The sequence below is a fragment of the Oryctolagus cuniculus genome, chromosome 13 (genome assembly GCF_964237555.1).
Source record: "Oryctolagus cuniculus chromosome 13, mOryCun1.1, whole genome shotgun sequence".
NCBI lineage: Eukaryota > Metazoa > Chordata > Mammalia > Lagomorpha > Leporidae > Oryctolagus > Oryctolagus cuniculus.
Window position 1 is genome coordinate 33395052 of NC_091444.1, and position 20424 is coordinate 33415475.

The following is a 20424-nucleotide window of genomic DNA, read 5'->3' on the forward strand; positions in this document are numbered from 1 at the left end:
ACCCTGTCACCCACGTAGAAGACATGAATGGAGTTCCAGGCTTCTGGCTTCAGCCTGGCCCAGCCCTGGCCTTTAAGGTCATTTGGGGAGTGAACCAGTAGAAGGAAGATCTCTCTCTCTCTCTCTCTCACTCACTCTACCTTTCAATTCAATTTTTAAAATAAAATAGATTTTTAAATTTTGTTGAATACAGGAGCTGGCGCCGTGGCCCATTTGGTTAATCCTCTACCTGTAGCACCGGCATCCAATATAGGCACCGGGTTCTAGTCCCAGTTGCTCCTCTTCCAGTCCAGCTCTCTGCTGTGGCCCGGGAAGGCAGTGGAGGATGGCCCAAGTCCTTGGGCCCTGCACCGCATCGGAGACCAGGAGGAAGCACCTGGCTCCTGGCTTTGGATCGGTGTAGCGCTGGCCGTAGCAACCATTTGGGGGGTGAACCAACGGAAGAAAGACCTTTCTCTCTGTCTCTCTCTCACTGTCTAACTCTGCCTGGCCTGTCAAATTAAAAAAAAAATGTTTTGAATACAGAGGAAAATATTTTTATTTATTTATTAAATATTTATTTTCTTGAAAGCCAGAGCAACAGAAATGGAGAGAGAAAGAGAGAGAATCTTCCATTTTCTGGGTTCATTCCCAGACAGGAACTCCCATCTGGGTCTCCCATGTGGGTAGCAGGAACCCAAGTACTTGGGCCATCATCCACTGCCTTCTCTGGGACATTAGCAGGAAGCTGAATTGGTAGTGTAGCAGCTGGGACTCAATCCAGCAGACACAGCAGGTGTTGGCTTAACTGGCTGTGCCACAATGCCGGCCCTAAATTATTTTCATTTTATGGCTGCCTTACCCTACATATAAAAACCTGCAAACATCCTGTGCAAGTCCTAAAGTGGAAGGTAAAATATGATCATCCTGTCAAAATTTTAAACAGAGTAACACCAATATTTCTACAAATAAGGCTTAGAGTTTTAGCATTGCAGTTGAAATTCCACAGCTAATGCTCACGACATAAATATATTCATTAATCTATTTGCAGCTGACACCATCCTCAGCAAAACCAAAGTCTTAGTACACCTAGAATGACCCCCTATTTGAACCCAAATTGTCAGAAGCAGGCCTGCGCGAGAAGCGCTGCGCATGCGCGCTCCTTCAGGCTGTTTGCGAGCCTGCGTGTTCCCGACAATGGCGGCTGCGTCCGGTTCAGTTGGCCTTCCGCGGTGTCTGGTGTCGCCGGCTGGGAGGCACAGCGCCTCTCTGATCTTCCTGCACGGTTCAGGTGGATTGCAATTTTCCATCGTGATTTTCTGCAGCGTAGGCAGTATCCTCCCCTGGGTTAGCACAGTTTTCTTTCCCGTGGAGGCAGCTCCGGGAGAGGGTGGCTCTCCGCTCTGCAGCCCGGGGCCGCGGACTTCCCGGCAGGATTACTCAGTTGCCCCGATCTTCCTGTCGTCTTCTTTCTACACTTCCCTCCCGCCCTGAGCCTCGCGGCTCTCAGCCCGCTCTCCATCCGCAAGGTCCTTTCCCGTGCCATCCTTACCACTCCCGTCCCAGCTCCCCGCGTTCGAACTGGGAGTTAAGAAGGTGAGTCTTCTGCTCATGAGAGTGACTTATTCAGGACTTCCCAGAGCCAGCTACTAGAGGGTTTTCCGCCGCTGTGGGTTTTTTCCACTGCTCGCTTGCGCCAGCCTCCAGGCGCACGTGGACCATCGCAGTCATGATTCACTGAGACACTGCGAGTATTAGCAGAGCATCTACTTGCCCCGTGCCTTTGTCTTGCCCACCCACACACTCCTCGCTTTCTCTCTGACATTAAGCCTCCAAGGCACAGCACCAGGTCAGCTCTGAATTCTCTGGGCGGGTATTCTGCCTTCCCTAACTTGATTTCCTATGGCGTTTCTTACTCTCATCCTAATTACTTAGGGCTTTCTTACCCCCACTGGATTGTCAGTCCTCCACAATAAGGACCCTTGAATCTTGTTTTATTCCTTGCATGCCCAGTGCTTGGCCCAGGGTAAGTCCCCAGGAGATGTTTTTTGTTTGGTTTTTCTTCTTCTTCTTCTCTTTCTTTCTCTCTCTCTCTCTCTCTCTCTCTCTCTCTCTCTTCTTTCTTTCTTTCTTTCTTTCTTTCTTTCTTTCTTTCTTTCTTTCTTTCTTTCATGCAGCAAGTGTCTTCTTTCTTTCTTTCAGAAATGAAATGCAGCAAGTGTCCTCAGGGGGCCTACCTACATTTAAAAACCAAAACAATTAGTTTGAGGCAGCAGTGCTTGGGAGATCACAAGACGGTGCAAGGTTCAGGCCAAGTGAAGACTCCTCGGGTTTTTCAGTGATCTTTGATCTGAGACCCATAGGGGCTGATGATTGGGTAATGGAGGGGATTGGAAAGGTGCAGGGCAGAGAACTGGATGTGAGCAGTTGCTAGAGTTTTGAAAATGGGGCCAGATGGGTGCAGCAGTTTGCCCAGGTCACTTGGCTATTACTGTGAGTAGTGGTGGAGAAATTGGGGACTTGAATCTTAATCTTTCTTTGACTCCAAAATTAGTACTCCGGTAGGATAAGGTGGCGAGTTAGGGAAGAAAAAGGCCTGTGGGTTTTCTGATGAAATATATTTGGAAGGTGAAGTGTCCAGAATTGTCAGCGGTGCTTGCATCTGCTGGAGATTGGTAGCACTGTTTAGCTAGGACCATAGGATGTACACTTTTAAGTGCCCTGAATTTTCTGAATACTGTAAATACAGCTAATTAATAAATAAGCTAATTCTCACTTCTTAGAAATAATTCCCAGTATTTTAACAAGAATTCATACATTTTGTTCTTTTTCCCCTGGACCACTTTATTTAAAATAAGGATCCATTCTCTTCAGTGTTAAATTACTGATAATGTTATAGCCTGTAATGACATATCTCTGGTTTTTTTTTTTTTTTTTTTTTTTTTGACAGGCAGAGTGGACAGTGAGAGAGAGAGAAAGAAAGGTCTTCCTTTGCCGTTGGTTCATCCTCCAATGGCCGCCGCGGCCGGCACGCTGTGGCCGTCGCGCCGCGGCCGTCGCGCCGCGCTGATCCGAAGGCAGGAGCCAGGTACTTATCCTGGTCTCCCATGGGGTGTAGGGCCCAAGGACTTGGGCCATCCTCCACTGCACACCCTGGCCACATCAGAGAGCTGGCCTGGAAGAGGGGCAACCGGGACAGAATCTGGCGCCCTGACCGGGACTAGAACCCCGTGTGCCGGCGCCGCTAGGCAGAGGATTAGCCTAGTGAGCCACAGCGCTGGATGACATATCTCTGAAACCCAGAGTCATGCATTATATATAAACATTCCCCTTTGTACTTTGGACAAAGAATTTACCCAAATAATTTTGCCAAGTATGGAAGTACAATGTGGTTTCCATATATTTAAATCTTTACTGAAGTAAATGAAGCTTTTATTGAGAATAGGTCTTTATTATTCAAGGTAGAGGCTAATGATTTTATTTCAGATTTTATGATATGTGTGGTTAGAGGAAATGTTTGGCTTTTGGTTAATCCAAAGAGGAGCAAACCAAGTTTAAGAATGTTATCATACTATTGGACTAAACTGCCTAAAAATGAACATTGTGAATGGATGGATAGTTGTTTTTTTGTAACATTAGTATTTTTAAGACTGGAAAAGTATGTTTAGGGACATTGTGTTTTTTAAAGAAATCTTAAAAGCTTGAGATCTTTTCTAGGATGTAACAGCCTCTAAAAAATATATGGGGGTGTAAAATATAGAAAGCCAGCTTCATTTGAGCCTTTCCTAATGGAAATACTAAAGAAATAACTTATTTTAGGAAGATAAAAATAAATGATAGTTCAATTAGCTTTTTCAGTCTCAGATTAATTTGTGCTGTTTTTTGTTCCCATAGGACGCTATAGTTCTTGTTTCAATGGTAGTCATCATACTTATCACCTCAAATGTCTGTGTTCTAGTCTAAATTATAAGGATCACAAAAGCCAAACCCTATGTATCTAATTTATGGCTTTTTCCCCCCATACAATATGTCTCAATGAGCTGACTTAGTTGTCACTTGTAAAGTCACTGGTAATGTCAGTTGCTAAATTTAGCAGACTTTTCAATCTTCTTGTTTGAATTGTTTTCTTCCTACCGCTATTTTTTCCCTCTGGTTTCTTTTGCAAACTCATCCTCCTCCTGTACTTGGACATTCACAATGGGGTTCCTCAAAATTTAGATTTAGGTCTACTCTTCCTACTCTACATTTTTCTCCCCAGACTAAACTGCGTGTAAACCTGAAGAGTCTTTTTTATACTGTTGACACAAATGTGTCTCTTCATTGTAGGCCTCCTTTGAGCTCTAGACCTGTTTATCCAACTGCCTGATAGACATTCATTCTTTTTTTTTTCAAAAAACATTTTTGTTTTTAAATTTATTTGACAGAGTTAGACAGTGAGAGAGAGAGAGAGAGAGAGAGAAGGGTCTTCCTTCCATTGGTTCACCCCCCAAATGGCCACTATGGCAGGTGCTGCGCTGATCCAAAGCCAGAAGCCACCTGCTTCTTCCTGGGCTCCCATGCGGGTACAGAGGCCCAAGCACTTGGGCCATCCTCCACTGCACTCCTGGGCCACATCAGAGAGCTGGACTGGAAGAGGAGCAACCGAGACGAGAACCTGGCGCCCATATGGGATGCCGGTGCCACAGGCGGAGGATTAAACTAGTGAGCCAAGGCGCTGGCCCCAGGACATTCATTCTTTAACCCATTCATTCAGGAAATACATCATGTGACTACCCGTGCACATGGCACTGTTCTACAGCACAGACCACTGAACAAAACAAACAAAGTCTGAGCTCTCATGAAGCTTATAATCTAATAGAGGAAATAAATAATAATAGTAGAGTATAGTGAGTTCAATGAGAAAAAAAGTGGATAAGGGGGACAGAAAGTATGAGGGTGTTACGGTTTTAAATAGGGTGATCAGAATGTACCTCAGTGTGATGATAACAGTGAAGCAGCTAGACTTGAGTGCGTGTAATCATGTGGATGTTGGGTTTGACTATTCCAGACAAGGAAAAAGTTGAGACAAAGGCCCCATGATGAATTCCTGACACTTCAGGGGAAGTAGTAAGGCTCGTGTGCCTGGAGTCAGGAGAGCAAAAGATGGTATTCTAGATGGTATTGGCATCTGTGTTGTGTGCGGTGGGGTTCATCATGCTTTTTCTTTACTGGATCAAATAGTGTTTCAGGCTTTGTGGGCCACATCAGGTCTTTTTCCCCTCTTCTTTTTTGTGGCATAATTAAAAATGCAAAATCTTTAATTAGCTTATATTCCTTGAAGATATTGGCTGGATTTGTGTCCTTCCCTCTGGCTGGCCATGCTTTGTTCAACCAACTCCTGGCATAAGACCTTGTATCTATTATATTGTATAGACTTGTTTTTCCTACCTTGTATTTCCTACCTTGGTGTATAATACTATTGTTCAACCAGGTGCTCTGACCAAAATCGTAAAGGTCATTCTTGAAATCTTTTACCATTGCCCCCTCATATATTACCAGTCCCTATTAATTTTACCTCCTAAATATCTCCATTATCAGTTTCTGTGTATACTGCTATCCCCTTAGTCTATGCGTCAGTCACCTAAACGGTAGTGTTGTAACTGAACTCCCCACACCTATATTTGTCCCCCTAAAATTACAGCCTCCAGAGTGATCCTTTAGAATCATGCCACCTTTTTGTAAAAGGTACTCATGACTTCCCCATGGTCTTGGGATTTGTCAGGTTCTTAGTTTTTCCAACCTCATGTTACAGTCAGCGTTCCTCTCATTCTCTGCTTTTCAGTTCTCAGATGTCACACTTATGTCTCCTGTCTAGGGTCTTAAACACTTGCCTCTTCACTGTCTGAGATGCTTTTTCTGTCTGCACTTCACTTGTCACCTTCCTGCAGATTTTAGTTCAGACCATGCAACAACCATATATTAAGATACCTAGTTTGTATCAGTTCTATTCCTAGCAGTAGATGAACAAATAGCTCAGTGGATAAAACAAAATGAACCTTGCTGTGTGGAGCAGATATTCTAGTGAAGTTATCCCTGACTAACTAGTAGGTCAATTCTGAACATAGTAAACCCCTCTGCACCCAGTGTTTCATGTTGGCAGTGGTTACATTTATAATTTGTATTTATTTTTGTGATTATTTGATGGCTACTCCTCATAATAGGATACACACTTAGTGGGAGTAAGGACTCTATCCACTCCTCACCTCCCCAACTCCCCATCCTACCCCCGCCCTGCACATCACTGCCTCTCAGGTAGTATCTGGTGGAATTGATTTCTAATGATTGATTAAAAAATTAAGATGTGAACTCTAAAATTTCCTCTTCTACATAGAATGGGCCTATATTTCCTTCCCCTTTTTGAATGCACATACACATACAGCAATCCTTGCATGAATTTTGGTTATTTTAAACCATGGAATATATGATCACTGTTTCAGATCATGTTATCAAAGTTAAATTCTATTTCATTCAAGTTAAAAATGAAAGACTTCATATCCTTTTGGAAAGGTTGTTCCTGTTTGAAACCAATAAAAATGTATTAAGTTGCTCCAACTAAAAAATTCAGTATGATCACTTTGGAACTTAGTTCTTTTTAGAGTAAGCTAAGACATGATAGTGTTAAAAATCAGAGATACAAAAATTTATTTTTAGAAAAATCAATTTTGTTCCTGCTATACCCATGAAGTAAATGAGTAAACCTAAAACTCAAGCTTAAACAAGTCCTTTAAGGTGTTCAGTGGTAAAGCAAGGAGTAAAGTAATCCAAGCTATTAATGCCTGATCAATTCATATCAGTGTCTATTCAGTTATGTTTATGTATAAATATTTTCTTATCTCTTATTCCAGCATCTGTGTGACATGATACTTACAGACTGCTTTTAATGTGTTATATTAATAAAATGGTTATTTTACTTTAGACTTTGTCATTCAACAGGTGATTCTGGACTAGGACTGAGAACATGGATCAAACAAGTTTTAAATCAAGATTTAACATTCCAGCACATAAAAATTATTTATCCAACAGCTCCTAGCAGGTATGTAGTAATTTATCTCACTGCTCAGTATGACTCTGTGGCATAAAATGTATATAAATAGATGCCAACTAAAGGGTCTTTAAGCTTACTTCTTAAATTAGGATACATTTTTTTCCAGAACATGTTCTTTATTTTGCATTTGTACTTTTGGGAGTTTTGTCAGGTGAGTAATTCCCTTCTCTAAAACACTCCTGAAACTGTGAATTGAAACTGACCAAGATGTACCTACTGGACTGTATGTACTCTGGCATTTCAGATTGTCATCTTTAAGACTCCTCTCTTTCCCTAATTCACCCTTCAAGGAAACTCAAGAACTTCAGTGAGTCTAATCTTTGTAATGATTTAGCCAAGGCAAAGATTGTAATCTCTGGAGAAGCATTTTATAACATTCTTTCTGCATTCAGAAAGATTATTTAGAAATAATGTTATGCTTTTTGAGTTGGCAGAACAAAATAGGAATATGAAATTGACTACCTAGTAAATCATCAGGTTAGATAACCTGTGTGCTTGACACAGTTCACAATAATATTATAGTGTTGAAGTCAGATTTCTTTTTATAAATATTAAATTAGCCTCTGCATAGTTTTTTATTCTGAATGTTTGCTTTTAATATGTTTGCAAATTTTTTGTGTGTATGAAATTATGTACCCAACCTGTTTTCTCATTGTTTATTCTTGATCTGAACTTATTAAGTCTACTTGTGTACTTATGCAAATACTTGGCTTGATTTTTTTCATTAATTTAGTATTAATTAGTAATAGAACCAGTATTTCAAGGACATTTTTGTATTTACTAATAAGGCTTTATTTACCTCAGCTGATAGAAATGAAAGAGCTTGAACACATAAATGATGAGTCAAGATTCAAAAAAAGTTATTTTAGTATAATTAACTTTGGTCATACAGATAAAAGACCTGCTGACCAAGAGGTTATTTTTTGTTATATAAGTTGAACACCTTTGAAAATGTCAGAAGTGCTTGTCACTTGTTTTTAGGATGGGCAAATTTAGGAAGGAAAAAGGTAATGATATTTGTGTGGATATAAGAAAGATAAATGCATTTCAGCTTAAATATAAATGCAGTCTGATGATTTGTAGGGAAGACATTTCAAAACATGATTATGGGATTTAATACATTTCATCATTATTTCATATTTTATCACCAATTGCAATATGAATTCTTGACCAATGTTTTTCAAACCTTATGCTGGAAATATTTGAGTCCAGAAGTCTCCAGATGCACTAAGCATTATTTGTGATGCTTTTGTGATTTAGCATAGTATCACTGAAATGATGCACTGAATTCATAGTAACTTTCTGTTGTATGTTTTCATGATTAGTAGTTATTTGGACAGATCATCATTGTTTTAGACCACACTGACCAACAGGAATATAATAAAAACTACATATATAAATTTAAATTTCCTTGGCATCATATTAAGAAAAAGGAAAAAAAAGGTAATATTAATATCTTTTATTTAACTCAATATTTCCAAAATAATCATGTGTAATTAAAATGATATTTTGCTTTCTTTTACTCATACCAAATCTTTGAAACCTTGTGTACATTTTACATCCATAGCACATCTCAATTTGGATGCTAAATTAATTAAACTTAAACATAGTGACATTAACATTTGGTTCTCTTGCTGTAGTAGCTGCATTTTAAATGCTGTACTACCATACGTGTCTAGGGTTTACCACTTTGGACAGTAGTTTTAGACCTTAGAAAGGAGTTTCTATATCAGCATGTTCAGAAGTAATGTTATAGACCAATTCATCATTTTTACCTCAGTAGAATACTCATTTGTTCAAGTTTTTACTTTTAGTTAGAAATTATAAAACATTTCCAAGCTTTTATGTTAAATATTAAATTATCTAATTGCAATAGAAAATAAAATAGCATAAACAAATTTGGAAACAAACCTAGTTAACTATTCTTAACATAGAAAAGGAAGCTCAATTTGTGGGAGCAAAACTGGGGATGTGCTGGAGTGAAGGCTCTTCGCTGGGAGCATTTAGGCTGCTGTGTTAGAAAAAGGAATAGACAGCTTTGGCTAGTCCTATGAGGCAGTCAGGTCAGTGATGAGAGATAGTACTGAGCATACTGTATTGTAATTAGCTGTATTTTCTCTACCTTAAATATATGTATTCCTTGCTCTCTACCTTATTTATATATCATGCTCACTGCTGGATCCTAACGGACACTTAGGGATATAATATTCCTAAGCACTTAACATAGAATCTAACAAAGTTAGTTAGTTACATTTTAATTTTAGAATAATTTTTGCTGATGTGTTTCCTTTTTTTAAGATTTATTTTATTTATTTGAAAGACAGAGTTACTGGGCAGAGCAGGGAGTGTGGAGAGAGTGATCCTCCATTCACTTTTCATTCCCCAAACGGCCACAATGGCTGCACCAGGAACAGGCCAAAACCAGGAGACAGCAATTCTATACGTGTCTCCCACATGGGTGGCAGGGAATCTTCTGCTGCTTTCCCATTAGCAGGGATCTGTATCAAAAGTGGAGCAGCCAGGACTCAAACTGGAGCTCATATGGAATGCTGACATCATAAGTGACAGCTCTACTTGCTGTGCCACAACACCAGCCCACTACGTGAGCTTTTAAAAGCGTGTTTTTGGGGGTAAAAAACAGAAATGTAGGTACTAAGGGACGGTAGTTATTCATCCTTAGACTTCAACAGTAATAGTTTTAATGCAGTTTGGGCACAGCTTTCTTGGCTTGGCTTTGCTTGGTTTTGCCTCATTTGGGAGCATAAACATCTCTGCTGCCTTCCATCTATTCGTATTACAACAGTGTTTCTTGAGCTGCTAATAGGAAGACTCCTGTATCATCTACCTTGTTTATGATATTCAGATAACACCAGAAGGAGACAAGTGGTACATGCTGTCCTTAACTGTCACCACTTAATGTAATTAATATGTTATAAAAGTAAACTTTAACAATCTTTTAAAATGTGCACCAGGGTTTCTTCCTTCAACATTTTACTGCACACTGTCTTAACCATTAGACCAAATGTTTGCCCTTTGCTGCACACTACTTGATATAGTCCAGATTTCTAGTACTGTGTGTGTCTCCAGTTTTTTCTTTCATCACCTTAAGGTTTTCTGTACTGTATGCATTTCATTGACTATCCATCTGTGTTACTCCCACAAGGATATCTGAGGATAACATCTGGATTTTTAAATCTTTGCAGTGATGTCATTTAATTAGTATGCACCGTTAATGACCTATTCATTAAGCAGTTTTGTCCTATAATTTATCTAAAATATCCCATCATTGAAGTATAGCTTTTCCCAAGCCAAATATTTATGGATATAAGTATCTATAACAAACCTTTCGACTTCTTAGGGGTAATTTTTACGACTTTCAGTGAACTGTAGAAGCTTTAAACTATATAAAGAGAGGTCCGTTTATCTCCCCTACCTTATGTTATAGTTGTCACAGTGTTTCATTTGCTTATGTTGAAAACTCCACCCACATGTTAAAGAACGGAAGACGAGAACAATAATCTATTGTACTTAACTCAGTTGTAGTCTATTACAGCATATTGTGTCTTGATTAAATTGTGAATTACCAATTTGGCTATGTAGTATTCCTTTCCTCCTCAACTGTATTTAATACAGTTTTTAATCAGCTAAGAGGCCAGCACCACAGCTCACTTGGCTAATCCCCCACCTGCGGCGCCAGCACCGGCACCCCAGGTTCTAGTCCCGGTTGGGGCGCTGGATTCTGTCCCGGTTGCTCCTCTTCCAGTCCAGTTCTCTGATGCGGCCCGGGAAGGCAGTGGAGGATGGCCCAAGTGTTTGGGCCCCTGTACCCACATGGGAGACCAGGAGGAAGCACCTGGCTCCTGGGTTCGGATCAGCGCAGCGCGCCGGCTGTAGCGGCCAATTGAGGGGTGAACCAACGGAAGAAAGACCTTTCTCTCTGTCTCTCTCTCTCACTGTCTAACTCTGCCTGTGAAAAAAAAATAAAGTAAAAAAATAAATAAAATAAAATACTCAGCTAAGAAGGGACATAATAAGTAAAAGCAATTAGTTTGCTTTGTTAATTTAGGTGGAAAATATTACTTTATTTTTCCTCATTATGTTAATTTGAATACTTTAATTAAAGTACCCATATTTGTGACATATTTGAGCTGTACCTACAATTAGAAGTTTTCATAATTTGGGCTTAATCTTAGAATTTTCATTTTTTCACAAAATATAACAATTTTTAACAAGCCTTTTATAATTTGTATGATACAGTTTCTCTTAGTATTTTTAAAATAGTCTAAAAGTAGTAAGATTTTAATGGTGCTTCTACTTTTCACTTCATTATTTTTCCACATAAAGATCATGCTTACATTTTTGTTAAATACATATTGTAAAATAAATGTAGGCACTTTTTATTTATGGGAAGTAAACAATGGATTAATCTTTACTCCAACACTTAGGATTCCTGTCTAATGCATGGTGTTAGATGATCACTGTCCTGACATCAGTAGATGTACCCAACAAGTACACTACTAAGAAGTCCTACTGAAAAATAGCTAAGCTGAAGAAATAGTTTATTTCTTTGGCAAGTATGTTAAATAGTGTGTTTAAATACCTGTTAATAGGTAAAAACCTTTTTCTTAGAAATCTTTTTTTAGGTTCAACTAAAGAAAAATTTGGGCATATTTTTAGAAGTTGCAGTATAGATTTTGTAAGAGTTAAAATCAAAAGATATGGAAACTGACATTTAACTCATCAGTTAACACATCTGTGTCCCTCATCAGAGAGCCTGGGTTCTGTTCCCAACTCTGACTGCTGACTTCAGCTTCCTGCTAATGCAGACCCTCAAGTAATTGGGATTCTGCCCCCCAACATGGGAAACCAGAATTGTGATCCTGGCTCCTGGCTTCAGCCTTGCCCTTCCTCAGCTGTTGCGGTAATTTGGGGAGTAAAACAGTAGAGGGAAGTTGTCCCTATATCTTTTTCTCTCTCCACCTGTCTTTTTTTTGTCTATTTCTAAGCCTCTCAAAAGATTATTTTATATAAAATCAAATTAAGTTAAAATATTCAAATTAAATCAAAATATTCAAAGCACATATAAAATAACTTTAGGCATTCAGCTATTTCTAAGTGATACAAATTACTTGCAAGTGACACAAACAATTATTGGCATTTGTCATGAAGAAAATCTTTACTTAATATCTACTGTATATCAAGTTTTGGTCTTGGCCTTGAGGCTATTATTGCAGAAAATGTAGAATCCGTGCTCTCAGAGTACTCACATAGAGATGGAAAATAAAAGAAAATTTAAACATTATAATTTCAGATAGTGACAGATGGTATCTAGGGAGGGCAGTGGAATGGAGAGGATCTATGTGTGTTACAGGGTGGAGGGGAGGCAAACATCCTGTGGGAGAGTCAGAGACTCCTCTGAGAAAGTGACATTTAAGCTGAGACCCGAATGATCAGAGGGAGCCCAGCATGCAGAAAGATGGTGAAGAGCATTCCAGGTAGGGGCACGATCAGGTACGGTTCCCTTGGCTCAATCATGAGCTTGTGTTGTTGGAAGAGAAGAAATAGGAAGTGTACCTGGAACTTGAAAAATGCTCAGGGAAGTGAGATGAAATGAGAACAAGAAGCCAGACAAGCCAGATCATCCTAAAGGTTATGAATCACCTTTGATTTTATGACTTTAAGGGAATACAGATCAAAACAGAACTTGGTGTCAATCTGATACCATTTCTTAAATAACCTTGGACAATTTATTCTAGCTTAATAACTTACCAATGTGTAATGGGCTCATTGATTGATTGATTGATTTAGGAGTCACACAGATGTTCTTTGCTGAGCATATTTATTTATTGTGGTAATGTCTGAGCAGTTTTATACCAGCTAATAAAGTGATTTATTTGTGGATGGAGGTGAATGAGTATAACATATGTGCCAGGTTTTTTTTTTAGCTATTTTAAAAACAATCTTTCATGCTTTATTTAAAGGTTATTCTAACATATTTGGAGAGTTATGTGTTCTTGATTATGTTTTTTAGCAAAAAGAAAAAACTTTAAAATTATTCTTTGATTAAATTTTTGATTATTCCCTTTGAAAGAAAATTTTCTTAGAGACCTGAGAAAATACAAAGCTACTGTATTAGTAAAATACTTGCACTGGGGTTCTACCTCTATGGAGCATCTATATCTAAATAATTAAAGCATTGTCGAAGAAAAAAAGTTACAGGAATATCATTTTTTCCATTAATGGATGAGTTCCCAGAATGATTCACATTTTAGCCTATGATATCATCCTTATTTAAGTGCTTAGACAGACAAATAGCAGAGAAAAATGGAAAGGGATGTAGAAATAACTCAAAAGGGTAACAGCCTAATTTGAACTTTATAGTGAGTGCTGTATATTCAGTTTTGACTTAGAAATTTACATGTTTTTAGGGGCAATTGGAATACAGATTGGTATTTCATTTTGTCTGACAGTGACTATGTGGATAGCACCAGCTTTCATTTCGAGTGCTTTAAGAAAGTTAATGCTAAGAAGGGATTCTGAGAGGTAAAAGGCTTGAATGCTTTCCGCCTTCTTTCCCTTTCTGATTCCAATTGTCTCTACTTTTTAAGGCAGTTGGCTTCTGGGATAAGGAGGCTTATGTGAGCAAGGCAGAGTTTGGGCTTTGGGTGGCAGTGAGGTGGTAGCAGAGAGCTGGTGCAAGGTTTTGTCTTTTCTGCTGCAGTTGAGATCCTGGGTGGAGGACAACGCAGGAGAAGTGCTAAAAGCTTACACTGTACAACTCTGTCCTCCTGTCACAGATGTCATAAAATGTTAATTCTCAGACAATAAGACGGTATTGGTTTAAACTCGGAAAGGATTTTTTAGATTTGAAAGTATTTTAAAGTTTACCAAATGTTTTGATTACTTTATTGGATAAAGAAAGAATAATGGATGCCTAAGAATAGGTGGACAGTTGTGAAAAAAATAGACTAATGGTGATTACGGTAAGGATAGTGGGCCTTTCCTTGCACAACTTCAGAAGATGCTGCAAAACCGCCGTGAGATGGTCAAATGAAATCAACTGATAAAGTAGTGGGACACAGTGGAGCCTTTTGCAACCCAGCTCCTTCCTCTGAATGGCAAAACATGGAAAATTGTTTGAGTGACTCTTTTCTTGATTTTTCTCCAAAGATAGTAAAGAGCAAGTACCACTGTAGATGCGTTGAAGAGAAGTCAGTTCATTACATGGTATAGGTCTTAGGTATTAGCACTTAATTTTCTCACAGAACTCAGGTGAAGAGAGAATAGATAAAGTAGACCTATAATGTTAAATAAATGACCAAGATGGAGTTTCACCTTTTCTCTGTTCTTTCCTTCTGTTCAAAACAGTTGATTATTCATATGGTATAAAATTAATATGAACTCTTAGGTCACCCTTTATTTGAAATAAGTTCTCCCACATTTCAAGATTTAAAAGTAAAGAATAGAATAAAAATCTTAGTAGAAAATCTGGATTCTGTGGATTGGGAAAAGCTTCTTAAATAAATCAGGAAATCTGAATATTTAATTTTTAAAAAGAGTATCAAACGTGAAGTCTTTGATCAAAATGAGAATCTGAAATATATCCTCTTAGTATCAACATTCAAACATAAATTTGGAAAAATAAACTTGAGATGCAGATGACAAATATTTAACAGTAATAAAGAGTGCTATTCTAAACCAAAACTTTTTTAAAAATCCAATAGAAAAAGAACTGCAAGTAGCATCAATCCACAGTTCCAGTTATGTGAAATTTTTAAGTATATACATCTCTTTTTGTTAATAGAAATGCTTGTGGTTAACTGGCAAGTGTATAGGAATTGCTCACCAAGAGGTATGATGGAGTTTTCTGAGGAAAGCTAGTATTTTTTTATCATTATGTAAATGTGGCTGCACTCCAAAAAGTATTTGAAATGTGTACTAAAAGTGTATACTTTTCTGTGTGTAATACCTCAGTAAAGTTCATTTTTAAACTTCAATAGGTTCCTTTAAATGATAATTTTTTAAAAAAGATTTATTCAAGAGGAAGATACACAGAGATCTTCCATTAGCTGGTTCACTCCCCACATGGCTGCAATGGCCAGGGCTGGGCCAGGCTGAAGCCAGGAGCCAGGAGTTTCATCTGAGTCTCCCACATGAATGCAGGGGCCCAAATACTTGAGCCATCATCCTCTGCCACATTAGCACATTAGCAGGGAGCAGGATTGGACGTGGAACAGCTGGGACATGAACCAGTCCCAAATGGGATGCTGATGTTGCAGGAGGCAGCTTAACAACACTGGCCTCAAATGGTAACATTTTAAAGTATGTTAACACAGTTACCTTTATTGTGAAAAGGTGAATTTTTACAACCTTTACAGAAGCTACTTTGAAGCATCTATTAAGACAGAAGTTATAGCTTTCACCCCAGTGGGCTGAACAGAGTTGGACTCTGTTCCATACCCCAGTGTAGGTATGGCCATTTGGACTAGCAGTTGAGCTGCTGGTTGGAACACCCACATCCCATAATGGAATGCCTGGGTTCAAATCCTGTCTCCATCTCAGCATTCCACTTTCTGCTAGTGTGTACCCTGGGAGGCAGAGGGTGATGGCTCAAGTGGTTGGGCCTCTGCCACTCATGTGGGAGATTGGGATTGACCAGTTCCTGTCTTCAGTTGGTTGTGGATCTTTGGGAAGTGAATCAGCAAATAGGAGCTCACCCTGGCTGTCTGTCTCAGTACTTATTAAGTAAAATAAATAGACACATACATACATATATACATATATACCCCTAGTACATGAAAACATGTCTGCATATATGTTTAATGAATCATTTCTCTTAGTGGCCAAAACCTGGGTACCAAATGAATGCCAATTGTTAGGGGAATGGCCTATTAAATTGCAGAATATATTTATCATAGAGCAGAAGATAACCATGTGAAAGGATGATCAGAACTTTATCAAATGGAAGGATTTCCATGATGTATTTTTTTAAAAAAATAACTATGAAGCACATCAAAAAGCAAATAAGTTTTGAAAACCTAATAAAGAGCTCTAGAATGTATCCTGTAAGACAAATATCATGTGTTTTCCTGATTTGTGGTAGCTAACAGAGTACAAAAAATGTAATTCTTTTAAATGATAGGAGCAAAATTGACAGTTTGAGAATTGATTATTGTTTACAGCTCTTGTCTCTACTTTTGAAGAACAATGTATTTTCTTTATTACTATTTGTTGAATTCTTCACTTAGTAGAGGGTTAAGCTTATGATTAAAAATAAACTGAAAGTATATCATTATAAAAATTAAAAGAAAAAATAAGAAAGGAAGGTAGGAGTGTGAGAGTGTGAATTCATGGTAGGGTAGAAGGCATCACTATGGTTATAAATCTATATATATGAAATACATGATATATGTTCACTTTATATAAATATTTTTTTTAAATTGAAGGCTATATTTCTACATCATTGACCAGGCACTTAGTGTGAAGGACAGATGTGTGGGAAAGAGGAATGGAGAGATAAGCAAAAAATAAGATTTATATGGATAACATTAAAACCATATATATAGGGGTTGGCACTGTGGCAATAGCCGGAAAAGCCATCGTCTGCAGTGATGGCATCCCGTATGGGTGCTGGTTTGAGACCCAGCTGCTTCACTTCCTATCCAGCTCTCTGCTATGGCCTGGGAAAGCAGTACAAGATGGCCCAAGTCCTTGGGCCCCTGCACCCACGTGGGAGACCTGGAAGAAGCTCCTGGCTTTAGGCCAGCCATTGTGGCCATTTGGGGAGTAAACCAGTGGATGGAAGATCTCTCTGCCTCTGCCTCTGCCTCTCTGTAACTCTGCCTTTCAAATAAATAAATGTTAAAAAAAACTGCATATATATATATATATATATATATAATATGTGTATTATATATAATAGACAGACAGACAGATAGGGCATAGCAGGTTAGAGTGCTTTGGATTGCATACTTACTTCACTTCTGATTGAACTTCTTACTAATGTACCTGGGAGGCAGCAGATGATTGCTGAAATACTTGGGTTCCTGCCAGCCATGTAAGAAACCTAGAGTTCCTGGTTCCTGGCTTCAGCTTGGCCCAGTCCAGCCTCAAGTACTGTGGGCATTTAGGGAGTAAACTGTTGGATACAAGATTGATGTCTGGGCCGGCGACGAGGCTCACTAGGCTAATCCTCCACCTGTGGTGCCGGCACCCTGGGTTCTAGTATCGGCTGGGGCGCCGGATTCTGTCCCGGTTGCCCCTCTTCCAGTTCAGCTCTCTGCTGTGGCCGGGGAAGGCAGTGGAGGATGGCCGAAGTGCTTGGGCCTAGCACAGGCGTGGAGACCAGGAGGAAGCACCTGGCTCCTGGCTTCGGATCGGCACAGTGTGCCGGCCGTAGCTGCCATCGGGGGGGGGGGGGTGAACCAACGGAAGGAAGACCTTTCTCTCTGTCTCTCTCTCACTGTCTAACTCTGCCTGTCAAAAAAAAAAAAAAAAAAAAAAAAAAGAAAGAAAAAAGATTGATGTCTGTCTGTCTGTCTCTCTGTCCACCTCTTTGTATCTCTAATAAGACATTATGTATGACTCTATATATATAGACACTCCATATTTGTAAAAATTATTTGTATCTTCATGAATTGTGGAAAGTGTTACAATTTTGGGGGTAGGCCCCGTGGTGCAGTAGGTTAATCCTCCACCTATGGGGCCGGCATCCCATATGGGTGCCAGTTCTAGTCCCTGCTGCTCTTCTTCCAATCCAGCTCTCTGCTGTGGTCCCAGGAAAGCAGTGGAGGATGGCCCAAGTGCTTGAGCCCTGCACCCACATGGGACAGCAGGAGGAAGCACCTGGCTCCTGGCTCCTGGCTTTGGATCGGCACAGCTCTAGATGTTGCGGCCATTTGGGGAATGAGCCAATGGAGGGAAGACCTTTCTCTCTGTCTCTTCCTCTCACTGTCTATAACTCTACCTCTCAAATAAATAAATAAAATCTTTTAACAAATTTTAAAAAAGAAATTGTTACATTTTTTATATAGCGTCTCTGGGATTTTCATCATGTACATCCAAATTTTAGAAATGGTGTTGCAAAGTAATGTTTAGCTCATGATTCTATTTGAGTAAATAAACAGAAGATCCTCTGTATATGAATTTTTCTTCAGTTTGAGTCATAGTACCTTTCTTGCTTCCAAGTTTCTTTCAGCTTCACTGAGAAACTTTCCAGAAATAATCCTCATGACTCGCAGGCTCCTAATGTTGGTGTCCATTTGTTTTGGAGCGGCATGATCAATACAGAATGGAAGGAGGAAGAAGGGTTGGAGTATGGGCAGGAGGGAGGGTAGGGTGGGAAGTATCACTGTGTTCCTGAGTCTGTATGTATGGAAATACATGAAACTTAGAAAAATAAAATTTTTTAAAAAGCAAAAAAGAAAAAATTCTCCTGTAGTTCTGTTCTTTTCAACACCATCTATTGGTCCTAAAGATTACATGCTTCCCCGGGGCAGAGAGAATAGAATATTGCTACCTCCTAGCATTTGCTAAAGTTCCAGAGAAGGTACAAGAAAACAGTCATATCTCAACAGCCTTTTAGCCTTCTAGTTTTTGTCCAATCTAGCTGTACATTTTATACTTTTTCTTGACTGAGTTTGGAGAGTGACACCTACAATAGCATCTGAGATGGCAAAATACTAGAGGTACTGGTGAAGGGAGAATCCTGCACCTGTAGTCATCAAAAGGAAAAGTTAATTACTTGTCAGTGGTTTAGATTGCTTCCAAATAATAGTGGCTGTGTTTTCTAAGGCACTCTTGCACATAACTTTTGCAGCATTCTGTGAGGAGAAAACAGGGATTGCCATGTGATAAGCTGTATCTTTTGTCAAACTTTCTTTTCCCTTATCTATGGAAAACTGTTGTTTTTATTTATCTAATATGAGGGGACTTCAGAAACCTTGTGGAAAACACAATTAAATGATAAGTTTACTTTTGTGCAAAAATTTTGCAATCCATGGATTGGTTTTTCACAATACACATTTTACAAGAACTTACAATTTTTATAAATTTTTAGTTTTGTTTATTTATTTTCATTTCATGTGAAAGAGAGCAAGAGAGAGAGACACACACAAGAGATTGTCATCCACTGGTTCACTCCCCAAATGCCAGCAGCGGTGGCTGGGCCAGGCTGAAGCCAGGATCCAGGAGCTCAGCCAGTTCTCCCAAATGGGTAGCAGTCATCTGCTGCTCCCAGGCATGTGAGTAGGAAGCTGGATCAGAAGTGTAACTGAGACTCCATCCCAGGCATTCTACCAGATCTGTGGGCCATATAAGGCCTACAAAAATAATTTTATCTGGCACCGCCAAGTCAACCCCAGGTGGAACTTAAAATCTAGTAGATCTATTGCAGCCTAATTTTTGAGTTGATAATTTTGTATGGCCTGTGAATGATGTTACAACTATCCAAATGGCTCTTGTTAGAAGAAAAGGTTCCCTACCCCTGTTAGGGGATGCAAGCATCCCAAGTGGTGGCTGTAACCCCTTGTGCCACATGCCCACCCCATATCCTCCATGAACTTCCTAAAGACCCCTAAAATGCATTGATTTGTGTTTGTGTGTATAAAACAGAGCATTCCAGAGTATGACTGTATAATAAATGGGTTAGGATAACAGTGGCACTCTATCTCACTTCTTAAAAGATAGAGTTTATATATATAAAGATGTTAAACTAGCTTTAGTAAACATGAATTGAGTCAGTGTAAGTATAAGAAAGTTAACACAGTATGCTTGGGAGTCTGTTTAATATGAATTATTTATAAAACTTGGAAAAATTAAAATCATTCTTTCAAAACATTAATCTTTTATAGATTTTAAACTCATCATCTTTTTCTTTCCTGTGTTTTGGTTTCAAACAGGCCATATACTCCTTTGAATGGAAGCATCTCTAATGTATGGTTTGACAGATTTAAAATATCTAATGACTGCCCAGAACACATAGAATCAATTGATATAATGTGTAAAGTGCTGTCTGGTTTGATTGATGAGGAAGTAAAGAGTGGCATCAAAAAAAACAGGATATTAATAGGTAAGACCTAAATTGGTGTTTTTTTTCACTTTTGTCTAATTCTATAGGAGACATTATTAAAAGCATTTGTATGTCATTCAACACATTCATAGTTTTATATGTAAATGTTAATGTATTTTGGATTTCAAAGATATTAGAATAATGTCTTATACAACTATAATTGATTTTGAGTAACAATATTGTGAAAACTTCATGGCAGTTAAATTTTTCTTTGCAGTTTAATTTTAATTGATATTATACCTTTTAGCTTGTTAAACATTGTTTTTTAATTATCTTAACTCTTAGAAGTTTT

The 20424-nt window shown here is 38.7% G+C and overlaps 1 protein-coding gene across 1 annotated transcript; it reads left to right on the forward strand.

Annotated features, from left to right (window-relative positions):
- Positions 1–1139: 1139 nt before the first annotated feature.
- Positions 1140–20132, forward strand: LYPLAL1 (lysophospholipase like 1; the record flags this gene model as incomplete). The annotated part of the gene is given in 3 exon segments (XM_070054951.1): positions 1140–1270; positions 6952–7051; positions 19963–20132. Coding segments are annotated over 3 exon segments (364 nt in total), but the record flags the coding sequence as incomplete, so codon positions are not given.
- Between the last annotated feature and the right edge of the window lie 292 nt (positions 20133–20424).